The sequence below is a fragment of the Pelobates fuscus genome, chromosome 8, assembly GCF_036172605.1.
Source record: "Pelobates fuscus isolate aPelFus1 chromosome 8, aPelFus1.pri, whole genome shotgun sequence".
NCBI lineage: Eukaryota > Metazoa > Chordata > Amphibia > Anura > Pelobatidae > Pelobates > Pelobates fuscus.
In genome coordinates this window covers 146,313,789-146,337,399 of record NC_086324.1, presented here as the reverse complement: position 1 = coordinate 146,337,399, position 23,611 = coordinate 146,313,789, and the positions used below count along the sequence as shown (strand labels likewise).

The following is a 23,611-nucleotide window of genomic DNA, read 5'->3' as shown; positions in this document are numbered from 1 at the left end:
TATCCTCTTAGCTACGATTTCATTCAATATATATCCATTCATTCATATATCTACAGCTTTTAAAGTTTAATGCTACTAGCCAGACCTTAAAAGTTACTAGCCCCTGCAAGCCATAGCACATTCACCAGAGGTTCATTTCTATGTGCGAGGGCTAAATTGTGATGCCAAATGGCTAGTATCGAGTGGAAATATATTTTTTGTATATAGTAATCCTTGATAAAGCGCACTCTTAGGTCTTTCGTCGGGATTCAAACACCTTTATTTTAGTTAGTGATATAAATCGTTCAATGTTTCAGTCCATAACTGACTTTTTTCCATGTATTAGTGTGTCCCATGTTGGATATGCACTCCCTTTCTGCCCAACTACTTAGTGAAACTGTAGCTCAAAATCAAAAAAGTGAACTGCTGGTTTTTGGCGATTTTTATATTGATTGGCTGAATCCTAAAAATAATAAATCATGTAGGCTGTTTAAGACTTTGCAGCTAACACAACTATTTTCCTCCCCAACTCGCATTAATAATAAAAGCCAAAACCATATCTTGCTAGATTGGACTCTCTCTTGTTGTCCTGACAGAATCCAGGAGGCAGGCATTCTCCCTAAAAGTTTTAGTGACCACTGTCTAGTCAAGATTATAATCACCAGGTCTTTCAATTTTTTTTTTTATCTTGAATCCTTTTTAGAAGATCTCAAGAACATACCATGGCACAGATTAAGTCTAATACCAGATCTAGACTCTGCAATTGCATTTTTTCAGTCCGAGCTCTTGCGTGTTTAGAATTTGCATGCCCCTTTGCATGAAGTGCGAATAAAAGGGACACACCTGCCCTGGGTTACAGCGGACTTCATTCAAATGTACCAGTTTAGAGATTCACTGTGGTCAAAGTTCAAGCGTACTGGCTCCATGAACGATTACTGTACCTACAGACAATGGCGATATGCATGCACTAAAACAAAAAAAAATGGCAAAGGGACAATATTTCAGTGTAAATTTGAACAATCTATCATAAAAAAATCATAAATAGCATACAAACCCCACAATCCACTTCCAACCCTCCACTGTCAAAATGGACAACCAAACACTGCACTGTTGGATGTGCTACCACCCTGGTTGCTAAGATAACAAATTACACTCATTTTCAGACCACCATATAGATCAGGCCCTGCCAAATCTTCAAAATCCTCATATAGAGAAATTCTAATTTAGGCCTGTGCTTGTTAGTATCATTAATAAACATCTTAATAATTTAAAAATGAAAGACTAGTGTGGACTAGATCCAATCCCAGCAATGTTGCTGAAGCTCAGTGCACTAGCAATTGCTAAACCTGTCACTATCCCTGGTGTCAGGATACATACCCAAACTTTGGAAGACTGCAATAGTTGTACCTATCCATAAAAGTGGTGACAATACTTTGGTATCTAACTATCGCCCCATATAATTTCTCCCAGTATTGTCAAAAATCTTGGGAAAATGCGTCCACACGCAACTATATGAATATTATTAACTACGGTATCGAATTATCTGACTCCTGATCAATCAGGTTTTCGTTCAAATCACTCAACTTCGACTGCCCTCTTAAAAGTTTGTAATGACATCCAAATTGGCATGGAACAAGGAGACTTAACTGGAACTATTTTCCTTGATTTTGCCAAGGTCTTTGACACAGTAGACCATGGCATTCTTTTGCAAAAACTTAAAAACTCAGGCATTGGTGATTATCTGCTAACCTGGTTTCGATCAAATGTTTCAGACCGATTGCAATATGTGGCCATTTCTTTTTATTCTCTTTTTTTTTTTTTAATTCTTTATTTTATTCGTGCATAGTAGGCATGTGCATGGGGAAAATTTTCGGTTTGGTTCGGCATTCCGAAATTTGGTATTTTGGGAATTCGGGACTTCAAGACTTCGGCAACTTCGACACTTCGAAAATTCGGCAACTTCGACACTACGGAACTTCGGCATTTCGGGACTTCGGCACCTTGGGACTTCTCTTGTAGCCGCTTGGTAGATAACTGCCTAATTCTGCCTAATTCAGCCAAATTTACTAATACTAAGTAGAAATTACTTAGTATTAGTAAATTTTGCCCCTACTTGCTATACTGCGAGTAGGGGCATGTCTAGTAAACAGTGAGCAGCTTGTGACTGCTCACTGTTTAAAAATAAAAATAAAAAAATAGTGCCCCCCCCCGGCCCCCAACCCCTGAGCGGCGGGTGGGGGCCCTAAATACTAATAAGGGGGGACCTAATGTCCTCCCCCCTGGCCCCCACCCCTGAGCGGTGGGTGGGGGCCCTAAATACTAATAAGGGGGGACCTAATGTCCTCCCCCCTGGCCCGCTCCCCTGAGCGGCGGGTGGGGGCCCTAAATTGTAATAAGGGGGACCTATTGTCCTCCCCCATGGCCCCCACCCCTCAGCGGCGGGTGTGGGCCCTAATTACTAATAAGGGGGGGGCCTAGTGTCCTCCCCCTGGCCCCCACCCCTCAGCGGCGGGTGGGGGCCCTAAATACTAATAAGGGGGACCTAAGGTCCTCCCCCCTGACCCCCACCCCTGAGCGGCAGGTGGGGGCCCTAAAAAAATGTTCCCTCACCAAACCCCTAGTCACCCCCTCTCCCCCCAATAAAAATTATCCCCCTACCTAAAAACTAATGAGTGGGGGACCCCCCATTATTTTACATTAGGGCCCCCACCCACCGCTCAGGGGTGGGGGCCGGGGGGACCTTATTTTTTTTATTTTTTTGAGCCACAGGCTGCTCACTGTTTAAAGGACCACTATAGTGCCCTGAGGGTGCCCCCACCATCAGGGACCCCCTCCCGCCGGGCTCTGGGATGAGGAAAGGGTTAAAACTTACCTTTATTCCAGCGCCGGGCGGGGAGCTCTCCTCCTCCTCTCTGCCTCCAATCCTCCCTTTCGGCTGAATGCGCATGCGCGGCAAGAGCTGCGCGCGCATTCAGCCGGTCTCATAGGAAAGCATTTACAATGCTTTCCTATGGACGCTTGCGTGCTCTCACTGTGATTTTCACAGTGAGAATCACGCAAGCGCCTCTGGCGGCTGTCATTGAGACAGCCACTAGAGGATTTGGAGGCTGGATTAACCCTATTATAAACATAGCAGTTTCTCTGAAACTATGTTTATTAAAAAAAGGGTTAATCCTAGAGGGACCTGGCACCCAGACCACTTCATGAAGCTGAAGTGGTCTGGGTGCCTAGAGTGGTCCTTTAATAGACATGCCCCTACTCGCGGTACATGTATGTTACTTGATTGTTGTAAGTGTTGCAAATGCTTACAGCTGAATCCTGGCTATGTTTGTATACTTTTTATTTAAAATTGTTTAAAAATTGTTTACAATGTAACATGCGTCTTCTTTCACTGGGTAAGTATATTAGTACTTAGGCAATACTGTGCTTTGGAACTTCAGAACTTTGACACTTTGGCGATTCGGACATTCGGAAATACCCGAATGTCCGAATTGTCCGTTAATTCGTCAGAATTCATATTCGGACCGAAACGAATTGCACATGTCTAGTGCATAGGTTAGGTATACAAGTTTGCACTTCCACAACAGCAGGTGCATACATAACATCAGGTATAGTATAACAGTTGTGTGACATACGGGACAATGCGCATTTTATATTATTGAAGATAGGTATGGTTGCCAGAAAAGCCTATATGTCTCAGCGGTTAGTAGCATTATATTTGGCTAGTCCTATAACCCTTAAGGTTAACATGCTTTGGGAACATATTTATGTTATGCTTATTTTGTAGAGTTTCATCGCATTAATATCTGTCACGGTAACCTCCAAAACATACTAAACATTATACTATTAAACACGTTGAATCATGTTGCTAATACACAGTCAAATCTTCATTCAATCTTTAATTTTTCAAGAGATCTATGGCAATATACCGTATATACTCGAGTATAAGCCGACCCGAAAATAAGCCGAGGCCCCTAATTTTACCCCAAAAAACTGGGAAAACTTATTGACTCGAGTATAAGACACGGGTGGGAAATGCAGCAGCTACTGGTAAATTTCTAAATAAAATTAGATCCTAAAAAAATTATATTAATTGAATATTTATTTACAGTGTGTGTATATAATGAATGCAGTGTGTGTGTGTGTGAGTGCAGTGTGTATGAGTGCAGTGTGTGTGTATGAATGCAGTGTGAGTCCGTGCAGTGTGTGTGTGTGTGAGTGCAGTGTATGAATGCAGTGTGTGTATGAATGAAGTGTGTGTGTGTGTGTGTGTATGAGTGCAGTGTGTGTATGAATGCAGTGTGTGTGTGTGTGTATGAGTGCAGTGTGTGTGTATGAGTGCAGTGTGTGTGTATGAGTGCAGTGTGTGCAGTGTGTGTGTGTGTGTGTGCAGTGTGTTGCAGAGCCTTGGTGGGGGGTGGGCATTTTTATTATTTTTTTTAATTATTATAATGGTAATATTTTTTTTGTTAGATTAATTTTTTTTATTATTTTTATTTATTTTATTATTATTTATTATAATTTATTATTATTATTTTTAAAATATATTTAAAATATTATTTTTAAAATATAATTTTTTATTTTATTATTATAATATTTTTTTTCGTCCCCACTCCCTGCTTGATACATGACAGGGAGGGGGGGCTCTCCTTCCCTGGTGGTCCAGTGTCATTGGTAGTTCAGTGGGGGGGAGAGGGGGCTGTCAGAGCTGTAACTTACCTTCACAGCAGCTCCTGTCAGCTCCCTTCTCCTCCGCGCCGTCCATTCAGCTCTTCTGTCAGCTCACAGTGTAAGTCTCGCGAGAGCCGCGGCTCTCGCGAGACTTACGCGGCTCTCGCGAGACTTACACTGGGAGCTGACCGAGGTGCTGAACGGACGGCGCGGAGGAGGAGAGAGCTGACAGGAGCTGCTGTGAAGGTAAGTTACAGCTCTGACAGCCCCCCTCTCCCCCAGTCTGTATTATGGCAATGCAAATTGCCATAATACAGACATTGACTCGAGTATAAGCCGAGTTGGGGTTTTTCAGCACAAAAAATGTGCTGAAAAACTTGGCTTATACTCGAGTATATACGGTACCTCAGCACAGAGTGCACCTGTCATGGTTGAATATCTTTATTACCTGTTATGTATTAAATGTATAGGTGTGTGTGTGTGTATATATATATATATATAGTTTGTACATTGTATTTTTGTAATATTGTATCCTATTGTATCAATGCAATGTTTTGTGGACCCAGGACATACTTAAAAACAAGATAAATCTCAATGTATCCTTACTGGTGAATTTTTTTTTATAGATATATAAAATAAATAAATATGCATGCATCTTGCAGAGGAATCACTCTCAGAATGAATGAGAAACAGAAAAGGTAGTTTTTATTGGTTTGACATTTTAAGTTGACCGTCTTCCTTAATATATCAATAATAAAAGCAATGTCTACAAATACATTCCAATGGCTGTAAAAATGAGTACAACTTCAATTCCTTCCTAGGCCCAACCCATATCAGATGATCGTGTTGAGAATGCACAACATTAAAAAAAAAATGCGTAAACGAAATTGAAACACAAAATATGTAAATAAATATAGCTATATATATATAAATATATATATTAAAAAAAAATCCAATAAAATGAGAAATCTAATAATAAAGTAATTATGGAAACAGTAAATCGGGTGCATTTTATTGCGTAACAGTTATATAGTAATAATACAGTGATCAGTGTTGGACTGACTGATAACCACAAAAAGCTTAAAAAACCAAAACGTTTTCTCCAACATAACACGTGTGGAATGGGTGATGGTCATACATAGGGAGTATTGATGGAGCGATCACCTTTCCTTTTAGAATGGGTCAGCAAGGAAGGAAAGAATCCCCGCTCACATCTGTGGATAATCCAGAGAGTTTCAAAGTATGGTCAGAATATTATTACTAGCTAAACATCCCTTGATCCTTTTAAAGCATCTTTTCAAATAGGATACTAATTAAGAATGACATTTTGTGCAGTAAATATACAATGTAGTTTATATTGAGATATAATTTACTAGTCCTGAAGACACTAGTCTAGCTAGTAAAATTGAGTAGAGCACTCTAGTGGGGGTAACGGTGGAGATGCTGATGGTAAATAGTGAAAGGTACACTACAGTCACCAGAACCACTGCAGCTTTATGTACTGGTTCTGGTGTCTATAGCCTTTTCCTACAGTGTCGACAATGTAAATACTGCCTAGTAACAACTCTAGTTGCCCTCACTCACACTGCCACTAGAGGTGCTTCCTATTTTAATGAGTTCAGCGGAGACACTGAACACTCCGCATAGAGATGCATTGATTCAATGCATCTCTATTCGCACGTGCTGATAGCCTTCCAATGCTTTTGGATTTGCTGAGATTGTCACGATTGATTATCTCAGCCATGTAGACGGGGCCAGCCACAGTGAGACCAGAGCAGAGAAAATGTAAGTAAAGCTACCTCTTTACTCCATCCTGATTGGGCCGGGGACCTAAACATGTAGTCCGACACTATAGTGTTCCTTTAAATGTAGAAATTCACACATTTTTTTTCCTGCAACTGGATGTCTCCATCTTGGCTCCCTGTTAATCATTGTTATAAGTTTAGCTCTTTGCACCTGGCAGTCATTATAAACAAAGCATTCAGAAAAAGGACAAATTAAACAATGTTTGTATTTCTCTTCATTTGCCATGTTGTCCTGTCTGAACTGGGTCATCTGCTAAACCTGTAATATCAATTTGGAAGAAAATGGACTATCCGGTGGAAAAAAAAAAAAAATATTTTCAATGATTTGTTCAGTGATGTACATTCCAAAAAAGTGACAGTTCCCCTTTAATTGTTTAACATTTAGCTGTGTGTGTGTATTCCCGGACACCCTAACCCCAACCCTCAGCTGGGGAAGTCAGAATGAGTAGGTTTCACTTTCTTTTTGTCCTTGCAAATATTGAATTCATCCGGTGAAGCACTTTTTCTGTTTAACTCTATCATAACTTGCAAGCTGCAAACGAATAACACATCCCTATAAAACATGAGCTTCCTACACATAGTGCAGTCAGTTGCATTTAATTTGAGATGAATATGTTCAATAATGCATGCCTTTGATAAGGAAATCTTTCTGGCATGAGGAGACGTGGCTGGGAAGGCATGTTATGGAGCAGCATTCTGCAAAACATTAAAAACAAATTCTGTGCAAAAACTATAGAGTTGAACATGAAAATATCAAAATCTATGAAATGCAGTAAAGTTGTATTGTCAATGTCCCTTTCAACAGCAATTCAAAATGTGGCATCTATTTTTTTTACAGTTTATTTTCCAGTTCATATAAAAAAATCTTCGCTTACAGGTGGACTGTCATTCCCCAAACAATGCATGGTCATTGGATTGAGCGTAACATTCTATCTCTACAGTGTTAAGCACGCCTCTAGTGGCTGTGTTCCTGACATTCTGTAGAGGCGTTCCCGTTTCTGTAACTGAGTAAAACTCTGTCTTGCAATCAAATTCTGATGCTAGCAGTATTTGATTGGAGGAGCGTGGCGTTTTTCTGCCTATGCTCTCTCTAACCGAGTGCTTCTGTATAGGAAGTGTTGGATTGGACGAGATGACGGGTAACGTCAGCATACTTGCTAACATCAGCAGAGAATCCTGGAACTGAAAACAAGGTAATAGTTATTTTATTTAATTCTCAGAGGGCAAATTGAGGTAGACAGTGTGGACATTGCAAGAAGAGAGCCCGTAGCCCCAACATATCTATTGTTATTTTCATAACTATATGTTCAGTTTAATGCTCTGAAAATAGAAAATATTCAGTTATTACCTGTATGGTGTGTCTGAATAAGGATAATTCAAAGACATGCCATACCTTTTAGGATTCCTACTAGTTAGTAGTCCATCACCTAGAGAACGACTTGTAACAAATCTCAAAGAAGTGCAAGAACACGTAAAAAAATTTTTTCTTAACACTCAAGCTATAAATTTTAAATGGGTAAGCAAGGTCATTATATCCAAAAGCACTTTTCTTTCCTAATATGTAGCATTTTCAAATCCAAAACACACAATTCCAGAGAGTTGGGACTTAAGAGGAATTCCATGTACATATATATATATATGCACACAGCACAGTATACAGACTGAGTATGTATGTTCCTGGTGAACCTTTCATCCAGATATTTGTGGATGACACATACACTTTAAAAACCCTTGGTCATTCAGTTCTCTTTCCTACATCCAAGGTACAAAAGGTCCAGGCACTCAGAAGTATAATCAGGCTTGATGAAGACTTCAGTATGAGGTCAAAATGTTGCTGCTTGAAATATGCACTACGTTTCATTAAAAATTTGTGATCATACCCTTGAGTGCCTGGACCTTTTGTACTTTGGATTGTCCTAGAAGGGTATGCTTGCCCCGTCTGGATTTGGTGTGGTTATAGGAAGAGTGCGGAATCCTCTCTCTTTTTTTTTTAGTTTTTTTTTTTAGATAAAGCACTTTTATACATCCGTCCTCCGTTGTGAAGGCAACTAAACTTTTACATTTAAGCAAACATACGGCCAGTCTGATGGTATAACACAGGAAATGTAATGGTGTCTATGAAGCAATTGCAGACTTTGCCAACAATTGAAATATATCTTAATACTGGCATATAATGTTTTTTGGAATTTTCAGATAGACAAGGGCTTGACGAACCTCATGATCCATGGTTCCATTAAATTTAACTCACTGAACGTGATTGATGTGAATATCATATATAGTTGTCTACAAATAAATTTGTTCTCGGGTTCATGAAGCAAAGCAGGATATAACTGAATTATATCTACATGGCTTGCTCCTAAATCCTGGAAACATTTGTTAACCCCTGAACTAGACAAAAGTCTAGGTTGTGATTCATTACATTTCAACACTTGTTGATGTCTGCGTTCCAACACATTTCTTTTTAATAAACTGAAGGGCTCCCCAGACCTGAATCCTGCAAGGCTTGTACAAGGTTGGTATTGACATCAGACCTAAACAGCTACCAGAGAAGAGAACCAGCTCTGCAATGTTCAAGATTAGTTCCTCTCTTGGATGCAAGTAGACACCTTGAAGTTTTAGCTGTGTCCTCCGTATGAGCATGATGTTGTAGAACAAGCGGACTGCAAACACTACTGAAATATTAAACAGAACAACCACTTGCTCCTTCACTCTCTCCTTTACACCTGAAACTCCTGTTACAAGCCGAACAAGAAGCATCACAAATAATATTAGAATCAAGAAAGATGGGAGACAAAACCCAAGAGAGAATTTCACAAAGTCGTATTCTGGCTTTGCATTTAATGGGTCCAATTGGCAGTGGATCGTACTGTTTAAATCCTTGTATGTTCCTAGCTGTGATACTATTAGATTGGACAAAATTAATGAGATAAGTAACATGATACACGCACACACTTTGCGATGTTGAGTAGCCTTTGCCACCAATGAGTTTGTGTTGGATTCATTCACAAAGACTAGCAGCAGCAACATCAGGAGCAATAGGATCTGAGAGTAGAAATAACTCAGGTTGAAGAAAGAGGCAAGGACACCGCAACTTAGATTGGTTATATTCATGTAGTCTGGTCTTGTAATGGCAGTAAACGAATACAGGATGATTGTCAGGTCCGTAATTGACAAGTTCAGAAGATAGAAGTCAAGGTGTCCCATAGTTTGATGCTTCACTTTATTCCAGGTAATAGTTACCACACTGACAATACCAGCCAAAAAACCGATAGGAACCAGTATACCAAAGTAACTGTGCATGACTCTGGAAATAATGTTTTGAGAAGCAATGATTTCTTCTATGTCTACATTAGGCCCCAGATGTTGACTTGGGTACAACAGCCCCGACATGTAAGGATGGTCCATAGCTGGTGATATATCTTGAGTTGGATCAGTGACTTATTGACCTGTTAATAGAAACAAAGATTTGTACCATGAAAAAGTCCAGTTGTGTAAAGAAATGGAAGACCATTGACAATGAAAACTACGAATGAAATAAAACTACTTTTTGTATGAAGAACATAAAAAACATGTAAACTATGCTGTGTGTGTGTGTGACACTACTAAAAGTGCACTACTGAAAGTCAGGCAGCCACTAAAGACCTGTTCTTGGACAAATGTAAATTTAGCAGTTTGGCCATCTTTAGCATTGTCCAAAAAAGGGGCAGCATTAATGCACAAATACAAATGTGTGATTAGGAGCCTGTTTTGTCATTATATAAAGCACTTGGAAAATATATAAAATAAAATATTTTATTGGCCCTCAGGGCTTAAAAACAATATATTTCCTTCTTACGTGCTTTGTGAATATATTATCAAGCCACCACTCATTCACTCCTAGGAAAATATCAAATAATGTCACGATCAATGCGTTTCTTATTGCTCAGAATACATTGTCAATATCTTCAGTATTCTGAGCTATACAAAAAGCATTGATCATGGCAGTATTCGGGACATCTCTGAGTGGTAGCTGGATAAAAAGTTCTTGAAGCATGCAAGATGGAAATGATTTTAAGCCCCATGGGGTGAATTAAATATTTTCATACCTGCTACCTGTCTCAATTCAGGAGGGACTGTCCCTATTTTGGATGCATCTGTCCATCTTTTCTATCCTAATGCCTCTCTGTAGGGACTCCATATTATTGTTGTGTCTGAGTGTAAAACAGAGCTCCACAGGTATCATACTCCCCGTCAAGTGTCTTTAAACCATAATAAATGTGTTTAGACATCAGTCTGTGTAAATAATATGCAAATTAAAATATATTACTCTTGTTCTTAATTACATTTTTGTTGCATAAATTATTAGTAAGTCGCCTAACATTTCTCAAAGCCCCACCCCTGACCAAACCCCCATTCACACCCCTAAAATTTAAGTGTCCCTATTTATCTATATGAAATGTTGGGAGGTTTAATTCTACCTATTTACCTATTTTTGATTTCACCTATTTCCTCTGCTTTGGACTGGAAATTAAAACCGGTTCCTGGTTTTAGATATTCGCTCATTGCTTCCTTATTTATTTATTGTATTTTTTTAAGGGGGGCAGTTGTGATGAAATTGTTTTCACACACTTGCCCCCCCCATGTATACAAATTATAACGGAAAGCTCTAAAACTGCTGACTGACCGATAACCTCAAGATGATCTCCAGTGGTCTGCAGACCATACATGATGAATTACTGGTTCTGGGGCTGTCAAATAGCGGTATTTTATTTATAGTCTTACTAAAGGCCATAAAAAAGTGTTTGATGGGCAAACATTTTTACAATGAAACCGCAGAAGGTATATGTACTTTCTCCACTAAAAAGTGTTTTATTCCAAATACTCATATCTCCCCCTAAATATTTACATTTTTGCCTATTTTTGCATGTCTGTTTTGAACCCAGTAACACCCTGTACTATTTTTTTTTTTTGATTTTTTATGTAGTAGCATCTTATTTACACTGGATTGTTGGGTAACATATATTGTTTGTTATGGCGGCTATTATTTGAATTGCACAATTAAAACCACTATAATTGTTTCCATTTTTTTTCATTTTAGGATCCCGAGGACCCAGACGATGCATTGTCTAAGGTAAGCACTTTTGTTTTTTAACTTTCCTTGTGCATTATACTTGATAGAAACGTTTTTAAGATTTATTAAGGGAAAATATTCTCCTCAGAATAAAATTTGTTGTTTGGACCAGTGTTAATCTTGGCGCCAAATTTTAATTTTGTTTTAGTCATAGTCTGACTACAAAGCCATTTTAGTTTTAATCGTATTTTAGTAATCTGAATTGTTTTAGTTTTAGTCTAGTTTTAGTCTAGCAAAATCTCAAACATTTTAGTCGACAAAATTAACACTGGTTTAGACCATGTTAAACAATAATTCTGTTGATTACTCATGTTTTTAAAATTACCGTACTTTGTCCTGCTTTATGCAACTATGAGCATATGTTCAAAATATGATTTTTTTTTGGTGGGGAAGCTGCATGTCACTTAACATTGTGTAAATGTTTGTAGAGAAAAAGCTAATTTTAGTATAATCACTAAAATGTGTTCTTGTCCTTAATGTATTTTTGGATATCTGATTTTCTCTGAAAGCTAAGAAAAAAGGGAGACTGTAAGTCAAGTCAAGTTGGATTTAATATATTCGATTATTATAAGTGCCTCAGAGGGTATTTGATAGCATTGTACAAATATATTTGGGGCCAATACAAACCATTGTCTGGAAATCTATTCATAAACATTACTATACATAGGGCACAAGGTCACGCATTTAGACTGGAAGAAAGTAGATTTAGTCTATGGCAAAGGAATTTTTTTTTTTTTTTAACAGTAAAAACAGGAAGGAATTCTCAGCCTGAAGATGTGTTTTTATCAGAGTCTGTACAGATGTTTAAACAGCAACTGTATGAGAACTTGCAAAAGGATAATATTCAGGGATATCATTTTTTAATTGTGGGGTGATAGCTTCTTGATCCAAGGAGATATCCGACTGCCTCTCAGGGGTCAAGAAGGAATTTATTTTTCTAGTTTGCTGCAAATTGTTTTTTTTTTTTATCTTCTTTTGGATCAACACCAAAAACAGATGTGAGGCTGAACTTGATGGATACATTTCTCTTTCCAGCTATGTAACTAAATGTGTTGTACCTAGAGAAAGCTGATTTTATTTGCTGTATGTTTCTAAATTGCTATTTTATTTGCAATGTATACTTTCTTCAAAATGCGTGGGGGCAATTGTGAGGTTATTTTTTTGTTAAATTTCACACCATCATTAACCTCCCGACTCTCCGCCCCCCCAAATATAATTTTCATGCAAAATTAAACTGTAGTTGTTATAGGACGCTCTTGTGTTGTAAGCAGTTTGATAATACCTTGTAACATTTCTCTCTGACTACGTGTTATATTGACTTTAGAAACAGAAATATTCTTGAACTGCGTGGGGAGATAATAATTTTTTATGGTTCATCTTCTCAGTCATCACTCATTGTGATAGAACAGTTGGCCATCTGCTGTGTTTGCCAAGCAGTGTAATATGCTTGTCTGATGGACATTAATGGAGCAAATTTGGGATGATTGCGTTACATGGACGATGCTGTGTGTAATGACTAGCTATTGACCTCATCCAGAGGTAAAACTGGATTGTCTGTAGTTGATGGTTACTTTGTATATTTTATCTTGCGCACTGGGGAGAGATATTTAACTAGATTTTTTGGTGACCTTCTAAAATGTATTTACCTGTGATACTTCATTGATGTTTTTGAATTGAATCAATTATATATCTTTAAAGCGAAAAAAAAAAATACTTACTAACTGAATATTGCTGTAGATTTCAGTCATGTCAACATGCAGTAAAAAAGAGAACAACTCTAATTGTTACATGGTGTTGTGGTAATGGTATATTAATCCCTCCAGATTAGCTAAAGTTCATCCTTGCGTAGTGTTTGCTGGCTGTGGGTAAGAGATCGGCCTTTATGGGAGTCCCACATTGACTTAATGTGACTCCAGACGCCAAAGGTGGTGCTCTTAAACATAGAGGATATAGATTTGCCACTCTTCCAAACTGCTCATAACCTTCTATATCGAGAATGTGCTGACTTGAGACTTGGCTCTGTCCCTCGTTTTATTTATTTATTGGTGTCTCTTGTTCTGATATTAAAACATAATTTTTGTGTGTTTTTTTTGCACGTTTTCTTCTTCTTTTGGAAAAAACTTCAATAAAGCCATTAATAAAAATAAATAAAAATAATAATAATAATAAAAAAAAAAAAACCTGCAGGTTAATTAAGTATAGGCAGAAAGTACTGGCATGGTGGTATCGTTTACATAATGGTGGAATAGTTTACAAGGAGCTAATGAAAAGCAAACTGCTTTTTATGCTAAAAGCATTGTCAATAAACAGAATCTGATTCACTGGACAAATCGAAGTAGTTTATTAGCTTCCAGAGTCTAATGTTTAGTGGTTGTGGCCTATTCTAACGTTCCAGTTGTCAATATGTTGCAGTAATTTTTTTGTTATACATGTAAACTTGATCATTCTCAATATACCATTAGATCATCTACATCTTTTCATATTTTTAATATTTAAGGGATACTATTTTTTATTTTTTGTAAACTACTATGTAATTAAAATAGAAAAAAAAAATCTGAAAGTGATAGACTGATAAAAACCATCATGTGTGCTTCATTCCACAGTTCTTGCATATTCTTTAAGGCATACATGGTTTTGGACTATTTACATCATATAGTATTGCTATGATACTATTTGGTTCCAGATTCACGGTTATTTTTAGTTACATTTTCTTGATGTATAGCACGTAATTTCCACTTTGACTCTGTCTGTTTCTCTCATTATTGGTTTCCACCCTATCATTATGCAATTTCTTGATTCTACTTTCCAGCCTTGCTTTTTATCCAGCGCTGCTTATAAAATGTCTTTTAATTATATATGCTAAACCAGTACATTTCCTTAGAAATGTTTATATTTTTAAAGCTATTAAAATTTTACAAACCCTAAGCCTACTTAACATTTGCATTAACTAACCCTAACAATACACTCTTTTGAGAGCCAATCACAGTGAGGACAAGCCATAAAAGGACAATATAGTCAACAAAACAACTTTAGCTTAATTAAGCCGTTTTGGTGGAATTATCATGCCCCTGCAGTCTTACTGCTCAATTCTCTGCCGTGTAGGAGTTAAATCACTTTGTTTATGCAGCCCCTTTATTGCAAATTCTGTTTTATTAAGGATTTCTTATCTCCTGTTTTGATAATAGCTTGCTAGACCCTGCTTGAGCCTCGTGTATGCAATTAAAGTTAAATTCACAGAGCAGAAGATTAAAAACATTTAAAGCAACATCTGATTGAAAATGAAACCATTTTGTTTTCATGCAGGCTGTGAGAGACACAGGCAGGGGAGCTTGTGGCTAGGACTATATACAAAAACAAAAGTGACTTAACTCCACAATGGCAGTGAATTGAGCAGTGCGACTGCAGAGGCATGATCTATAGTCACCAAAACAACTTATGACTCATTAACCAGTTTTTGTGTAATGTCCCTTTAACTGACGGTTTAGCCAGAAATTCACCCCTGTTGAATGTGCCATGGACTCTTCGGACTTGCTATGGTGAGTAACTTGCAAAGCCTGGCTAGTAACATAGGGCTTGAATTTCTAAGGCCTGGCTTACAACATAAAATTATTGTTACTGGCTGTCACAACGATTCTATGGTGTGAAACTGGTATTTAAATTCACCACTGGAGGGCTTGGTATTGAGACTTCAAATAATAGAACGGTTCATGCTGCAAATATTACCATGGGGGACATACAATGTTAGATCTCCGCAATGTCTGCAAGTGTATGGCATGCTATCATTGGTAATGATATAGGGACTATAGGGATCTTCTGAACGATATTTGTGTGAAGAATCAATTGTAGCATATCCAGAATTAGTCCAATCTCACTGATCACGGTGAGACCAGCAATCAAGATCGAGTTGTACATGCATTGGCCAAAGGCTGTTTCAACTAGCCTAAGGCCAAAGACTGAGATTTAATTAAAGGGACACTATAGTCACCTGAACAACTTTAGCTTAAAGGGACACTATAGTCACCTGAACAACTACAGCTTAATATAGTTGTTCAGGTATGATCTATAGCTCCCTGCAGGCAATCTAATGTAAACACTGTATTTTCATAGAAAATACAGTGTTTACATTGATTGATTTGATAGGAATACCTCCAGTGGCCGTCACTCAGACGGCCACTAGAGGGACTTCCTATCACGCAGGGCCCTAAAAAGGCCCTGTACACGTCAGACGTATTAAAATACGTCTGACGTGTTCAGGAGAGAGAAGGCACTGTGTGCGCGCCTTCTCTCTCCAGCCTGTCAGCGGAGGAGGGGGACGGGCAAAGACCGCGAGCTGAGCTGTCCCTCAGCTCAGCTCGCGGCCGCGCACACCGCACGCATGCGCGGTAGTGCGCTCAGCACTTCAGAGGGTGGCATGAATGCCGCCCTCTGAAGTATGTGCGCATACGCACAAGGGACAATGACGCTTCCAAATGGAAGCGTCTGATTGCTCCCTGCTCGCACCCGCCTATTTCGTCATTTTGGCGAAATAGGGGGCGCGGCTTCACGAGGTTCCCGGCGCTGGAACGAGGTGAGTAAAATCTCCTCCCTGGAGAGTCCCTTTAATGAAGCAGTTTTGGTGTATAGAACATGCCCCTGCAGCCTCACTGTTCAATCCTCTGCCATTTAGGAGTTAAATCCCTTTGTTTATGAACCCTAGTCACACCTCCCTGCATGTGACTTGCACAGCCTTCCATAAACACTTCCTGTAAAGAGAGCCCTATTTAGGCTTTCTTTATCGCAAGTTCTGTTTAATTAAGATTTTCTTATCCCCTGCTATGTTAATAGCTTGCTCGACCCTGCAAGAGCCTCCTGTATGTGATTAAAGTTCATTTTAGAGATTGAGATACAATTATTTAAGGTAAATTACATCTGTTTGAAAGTGAAACCAGTTTTTTTTTTCTCATGCAGGGTTAGGTGTGGCTAAGGCTGCATAAACAGAAACAAAGTGATTTAACTACTAAATGACAATGAATTGAGCAGTGAAATTGCAGGGGAATGATCTATACACTGACACTGCTTTATTTAGCTAAAGTAATTTAGGTGACTATAGTGTTCCTTTAACGGTAATTCTTTGAGCAAAGCTTGATGATGTAGGTCAGTGCGCTGCCATAACTCTCAGCCAGGAGCCTGAGTGATGGTATTTGAAATCCACAGTTTATTTAGATTGTAAGCTTATGTGGCGGGTCCTCACTGCCTTTCCTGTGTTATCTTGGTTCTGTCCATCAAACTAAGCTTTATTGTTATATCATCTCTCGGTGTATCTAGTAAATAAATGAACATTATAATAGTTTAATCACTAGAATAATTTCAGTATATATAACATTTCCCTATGTAGCATTACTATGTTTTATTAAAAATAAATACAAATATATATATAGACCTCAGTTTGTCAAACCGTTGTTAAAACAGATCCTATACTGAACGAAAACTTAATTTTTTTTTTATTCTTACAGCAATGCAATATTTAAACAGATTCGTAGCCTTACAGTCCGTCTACCAATTTTGGCCAGCCACTTGTTAAAACTTGTAGCCTCAACAGCCAGAGAGTGACAAATTGCTGGAGAGTTGGCTGAGCTTCATGAGGAATGCAGTGCCATATTTAGTCATTATTGTTTTAGTGCAATCACACGTCAGATTATCTCCTGATATGTAATCTCTAAAACAATATCCTGACCATGATCTGCTGCGTGCAATACAGTGTTGCATAAACTAATCTAATGCAGAGCTAAAAAAAGTTAGACCTGGATCTAACGGACAGATGTTTACATCTTGCATAGTTCTGTTCTTTGTTCAATATCTGGCAGACTATTTACCCCTTCCCTACCTAAAGCCAAAAAGCAGGCCGTTCCCTTCACTCTAAAATTAACCTCTGTCATGGTGACGTGGTACACGTCGCTTGACAGAGAAACGTTCCTAATTTTTTTTATATTCAACAGCACCAGTAATGGGGCCAGAGTAAACTCGGTGCCTCTGGATGATTCCCTGCTCCGGGATGTCCTGTGTACAGTGGCGTACTAAGAGGGGGGCGGGGGGGGCGGTCCGCCCCGGGTGCTATCCAGTAGGGGGGTGCCACACTCTGTCCCTCCTGCTGGTCGTCCTCTCCCTCGCGGCTCAGGCGCTCAGTGAGTGAGTCAGAGCACAGGGAGGGGATTCCCAGCCTGTGTTCTGAGTCATCACTGAGCACCAGGGAGGTTGTTATGGAGTGTGCCAGCAGGGGGCGCAGAGTGTGTATTCTGCCAGGTTTCTCCCCTGCGGCCACTCTGCCTGCACATCCTGCACTGCCTGGGATGGAGAGACAGCCCCTGAATCATGGTAAGTTAATATAATTGTAATTGCACCCTCACCCCCTCCCTCATTCACCCTGTCATCCCCCCTCTCACCCCCTCCCTCAGTCACCCTGACACCCCCCCACTCAGTCACCCTGTCACCCCCTCAGTCACCCTGTCACCCTTTCACCCCCTCAGTCACCCTGTCACCAGTCACCCCCCAGTCACCCTGTCACCAGTCACCCTGTCACCCCCCCTCAGTCACCCTGTCACCCCCCCCCCTCAGTCACCCCCCAGTCACCCTGTCACCAGTCACCCTGTCACCCCCCCCTCAGTCACCCTGTCACCCCCCTCAGGCACCCTGTCACCAGTCACCCCCCTCAGTCACCCTGTCACCCCCCCCAGTCACCCTGTCACCAGTCACCCCCCTCAGTCACCCTGTCACCCCCCTTAGCCACCCTGTTTCCCCCCTCAGTCACCCTGTCACCCCCCCTCACCCTGTCACCCCCCTCAGTCACCCCCCCAGTCACCCTGTCACCCCCCTTAGCCACCCTGTCACCAGTCACCCCCCAGTCACCCTGTCACCCCCCCTCAGTCACCCTGTCACCCCCCCTCAGTCACCCTGTCACCAGTCACCTCCCCAGTCACCCTGTCACCCCCCTCAGTCACCCTGTCACCCCCCTCAGTCACCCTGTCACCAGTCACCCCCCCAGTCACTCTGTCATCCCCCCTTAGCCACTCAGTCACCCTGTCACCCCCTCAGTCACCCTGTCACCCCCTCCTCACCCTGTCACCCCCCTCAGTCACCCTGTCACCCCCCCAGTCACCCTGTCACCCCCCTCAGTCACCCTGTCACCAGTCACCCCCCAGTCACCCTGTCACCAGTCACCCTGTCACCCCCCCTCAGTCACCCTGTCACCAGTCACCTCCCCAGTCACCCTGTCACCCCCCTCAGTCACCCTGTCACCCCCCCTCAGTCCCTCTGTCACCAGTCACCCCCCCCCAGTCACTCTGTCATCCCCCCTTAGCCACTCAGTCACCCTGTCACCCCCTCAGTCACCCTGTCACCCCCCTCAGTCACTCTGTCACCAGTCACCCCCTCCCCAGTCACCCTGTCACCAGTCACCCCCTCCCTCGGTCACCCTGTCACCCCGTCACCAGTCACCCCCCCCAGTCACCCTCCCTGTCACCAGGTTGTTAGGTTGTTTAGTAGATAACTCACTTATTTGTTATCCTTATGTGGGATTGACATATTTAAGGACACCAAATTAGGGAGTTATCTACTAAACAACCTAAAGATTAAAATTAAGAAAAAGGCTTTTTAAATTTTGATCTTTTAGCTGTTTAGTAGAGAATTCCCTAAATTGGTGCCCTTATGTGAGATTCCACATGTAAAGATACCAAATTAGGGTGCTGTTTAGCAGATAGCTCCCTTATTTGGTTTCCTTAAATATGGCAATCCAACATCTCAGCATCTTGCCAACACTACACACAAACACATCCCTGCATTCCAGTGCAAACACTACATACAAACACACCTCTGTATTAAAACATCACCATTATATATAACCACACCACTGCATCTCGCCAACACTACACACAAAAGCATGCCTGCATTAAAATGCCAACACTACATACAAACAGACCCATTCATTCACTCACACTTACTCCATACAAAAGCTTGCTTACATTGAAACATGCAAGCACTGCTCAATGCTACATACATTAAAAAAATTGTGGGTGTTTTGTACATTTTAAAGTGCAGGGGGAAAGGGGGTGCCAAAACTAGGACCCGCCCCGGGTGCCATATGCTCTAGGTACGCCCCTGCCTGTGTATATGCTGATAACATTTTTATCTGCTCCATAGGCCCTCGCAATATCTGCCTGGGTTACCGAGGATGCTTACCTTGCAAGGAGGATTTGTAACGGTCTTTAAGGCCCGAGTACCCGTCAGTCCTCTCTCTGTTCTGCTCTGTATTGAGTCATTGGAATCTGGTGAAACTGACTGTAATTTGTAGTCCTGAGGCAGTAACGGAAGTCCCAGTGCAAGCAATTTGAGAAGTTCAGCACACGATTTTAACAGAACGGTCTTTTACATGTGACACACTTTCTCAGAGCAAATGTGAAACTTTTTTTTTTTTTTTTTTTAAAGCCAGTCTTCCTTCAATTCTGCCTTGTATGTTATATAATATCGTACATGGAGAGAAAATAGATACCAGATGTTCTAGAGACATGGGTAACTGTCTGTGCAATTCTTAACGGAAAATAGTTTTTTTGTTTTTTTTTGTTTTCTAGTTTGTCCATTAGCAAATGCATTTATTTACCTATTTTATATAGACCACAAGAAAGCATGTATTTTGAAAGCATTTTAACGTTTTTTTGTGGTAAAATATTTATATTTCAATCCATTCCATGCTAATTCAATGTATACCTATATTCCTTTTTACCGCACTCCCTTACTTAGAGTGTTAACTTGTTTGTGCAGGGCCCTCAGCAATTTGTTTTTCTGCACATCCAAAGTCTTGTCAACTACTTGTGTTACTCCACATAATGTGCAGCTCTGCAGAATATGTTGGCATTATGTAATAATTCTTATTCCGTCAAAAACTCCCATCAGAGCATCAACTGAGACAGATCAATTTTGTTATACATACAGTAAACTTGTACCTACAAATTATTTTGTTTGTAATACAAAAGTTATCAGAGATTATTATTTCTGTTAGGAAACAGGGAAAAAAGATAAGCCAGCTCCCTTTTCTGCAGATCTGAACCTCTAGAGAAACCCACGTATTATTTGCTAGAAAAGATATTGAATTAATAGGCATTCTCCTATTTAGTAAGTTTAATATGCAGGGGGGATAACAGTGTCAGTGAGAAGAAAGGCCAGAATGACACGTTAATATTATTTTTGCACTGATATATTCTACATGTATCAGTATTTAGTAGTTTATTTTTTATTTTTATTTTATTTAAAAAATAAAAGTTGATTTCTAGAAGGCTGTAGCCTGAGTAGGGAAGTAGTTCTGAATGTTTCTCCTCCCCGTGGATCATAAAGTGTTAAAGAAAGCATAAACATCTACCAGAAGAGGCCATGTTAGGGGGGTACAAGTAGCCTGGTATGCTAAAAGAAACCACAGGTCCTATTAACATTCTGCTCCTCCCTTCTTAACCAAGAAATTTAGTTTTGGCTTTTGATGTTAAAATTCTGTACAGTTAAATATAAATAATTACATTAATAGTATGTTAGCAGTGGTTTCTTTTCTTACTTAAAAAAAAAAAAAAAAAATTATCACGTAGGTATTCAGCCCTGTTGCAGTTATCCATGGTCTGTGTATATGAAGCAACATAAGGACGAGAGGTATAAAGCCAGGGTTGGTTCAAAAGTTACATTTCTGGATTCCCACGATGTTTTGCAAGGTTTAAGGCATATTCACCATTCCCAAACTTGCCATGACAGGTTTGTATTATTGGTGTACTGTCCAGGGCGGTGGGCAGGGACAATTGGCAGGTGTAATATTCTCACGAGAGTTGCCCGTGACAACCATCATGGTTGTCAGCCCCTGATGGTGACCCTGACCATAGCTACCGCAGCGGATGTGCCTTGGTGACTGTGTGTGATGTCTTCTCCCAGTCAATCAATTCATCGGCATTGAGTCTATGTCAAAGAATTGAAAGCCATTTGGGAGATAAAAAAAGCCTATTTTTCAATAGCCCCCCCCAATCTATACAATTGTTAGCAAAAAAAAAAGGAAACCTGTTTTAAATAACCGCTCCTCCTACTGTATGCTCATCCGGGAGGACTTGCTTCTTTGATCTCCTGCCCTATCCGATGTTTCTCATAGTCACTGGCGGATCCAGAGTCTTATCTCGGAAGGGGCACTTATAGATTATTTAAAGAAACAATCCAGGCAAAATAACCACTACAGCTCTCTGTAGTGGTTATGGTGCCAGGAGTGCCGTGGCGCCCTCCCAGAGTAAATTGTCAAACTGTTTAAGAACAGTTTGACAATTTACCTGGGGTCTGCCAGGATAGGGGCTGTAGTAGTGTGTGTGTGTGTGAGAGTAGGCAGTGTGTGTGTGTGAAGGATGCAGGGTGGGTATAGGAGGCAGTGTGTGTGTATGGGAGGCAGTGCATGTGGGCCAGTGTGTGTATAGGGGAGCAGTGGGAGCACTGTGTGTAGGAGGGGCAGTGTGTGTTTGTGTGAGGGGTGTAGTGTGTGCATGGGAGTGCAGTGTGTATATGTGGGGTGCAATGGAAGCACTGTGTGTATGGGGCCAGTGTGTGTATGACGGTGTAGTGGGGGCAGTGTGTGTATGGGAGAGCAGTTGGAAAAGTGTGTGTATGGGGGTGCAATGTTTGTGCGGGTGAGCCCTGTGTGTGTGGGTGCAGTGTGTGCAGTGTGTGTGTGGGGAGAAGTGTGTTGGGGTGTAATGTTTGTATGGGGAGATGTGTGTGTGTGTGGGGGTGCAGTGTTTGTGTGGGGGAGCACTGTGTGTATGGGGGTGTAGTGTGTGTGTGTGTGTGTGCGCAGTGTTTGTATGGGGGAGAAATGTGTGTGTGTGTGGTGCAGTGTGTATAGAGGAGAAGTGTGTGTGTGTGTGGGGTGTGTATATAGAGGGCTGTGGGGGCAGTGTACAATTTTTTTTTAATTTTATTAAATATTCATTATAATCCCCCCTCCCTTCTTACCTTTGCCCAGGGAGGGGGATATCGATTCTAAAGCCCTGGTGGTCCTCGTGGAGAATCCCTGGCGGTTCTAGTGGGGGAGTGAACTCTAGCCTCCACCTCCTGGGCTAGAGTTCACTCTCGCAAGATCGGAGTGCAGGCTAGAGCTCCTCCCGGGTCTCCTCTCTCCGTGCCTGCGGATCGGTGAGGGAGATCTCTGATCTCCCCTCCCGTCCATGTAGGCACTTAGCAGGGCTGGTGCTATCCAAGGAGCATCTGCTCTCGGGGGGAGGGGGGGCAATTGCCCCGTTGCTCTCCCCCCTGGATCTGCCACTGCATAGAGTCTGGCTCTCACAGCAAAAGCGCCTCTAGTGACTGTTAGGAAGACAGTCATATGTCCAATGTTTTACATTGCAGGGGTATACTAAAGGGCCACTACACCAGTCCACTTCATTGAGATAAAGTGGTTTGGGTGACAGATTCTTTATTTTTTATATATATATATATTTTAATGCCATTTCATTTTCTTTATTATTATTTAATTTTACACTGCGTTTCCTCGTCCTTCACAGCTGAGTAGCTCTGGTATCCCAGCCTTTGCACAGTTTTGGTTCCTGAAAGATTTCCTTTATTGATTGTGAGGGTAATATGACTTCTCTCCATCCAGATGCTGCAACAAAATCACAGACACAATTTTTTATTTTTGTTTGTTTTGAGAAGACTGTGTTAGCAAAAGCAGTATTTAATTTAAGAAACCACTTTTTCAAAATTCCAAGAGTTGTTTTCATAGAACATTGTTATTAAATAAAAAAATAAAAAAAAGTTTTAAATTATATTTTTGACTTTTTCATGGCATGCTTCATATTTGCTCATTGTGTATTTTGCTAATGGGGGAGGGGGGGGGGGGGGGGCTGAAACGGGTTGTTTGTCTTAAGTATTAGCTTTGAATTCCCATAGCCTAGATCCTTTTAGAAAAGTGTGATGTTACCCTTACACTTCTAGCAAAGAAACCTGAGAAGTCCAACTTACGCTGGTACTTGATGCATGGATTTAAATCACCTTCTGTCTACATCAC

At 40.6% G+C, this 23,611-nt stretch overlaps 2 protein-coding genes across 2 annotated transcripts in view; one reads left to right on the top strand and one right to left on the bottom strand.

Annotated features, from left to right (window-relative positions):
* The window catches only part of C8H7orf50 (chromosome 8 C7orf50 homolog), a 213,467-nt gene that overhangs the window by 85,717 nt on the left and 104,139 nt on the right, over window positions 1-23,611 (top strand). Inside the window, exon 3 of the mRNA XM_063430407.1 lies at window positions 11,533-11,565. Within this exon, the coding sequence (XP_063286477.1) occupies window positions 11,533-11,565 (33 nt within the window). The remainder of the gene's footprint in view (window positions 1-11,532; window positions 11,566-23,611) is intronic.
* On the bottom strand, window positions 8,142-19,971 carry LOC134571801 (C-C chemokine receptor type 5-like). The gene is made up of 2 exons (XM_063430403.1): window positions 19,777-19,971; window positions 8,142-9,901 (listed from the first exon to the last, which is right to left on the bottom strand). Exon 2 carries the CDS (start codon window positions 9,858-9,860, stop codon window positions 8,871-8,873), a length of 990 nt encoding a protein of 329 aa, XP_063286473.1. The 5' UTR covers window positions 9,861-9,901; window positions 19,777-19,971; the 3' UTR covers window positions 8,142-8,870.

Coding starts and splice junctions, on each gene's coding strand:
- LOC134571801 (XM_063430403.1), bottom strand. CDS start 9,860: ATGGACCATCCTTACATGTCGGGGCTGTTGTACCCAAGTCAACATCTG.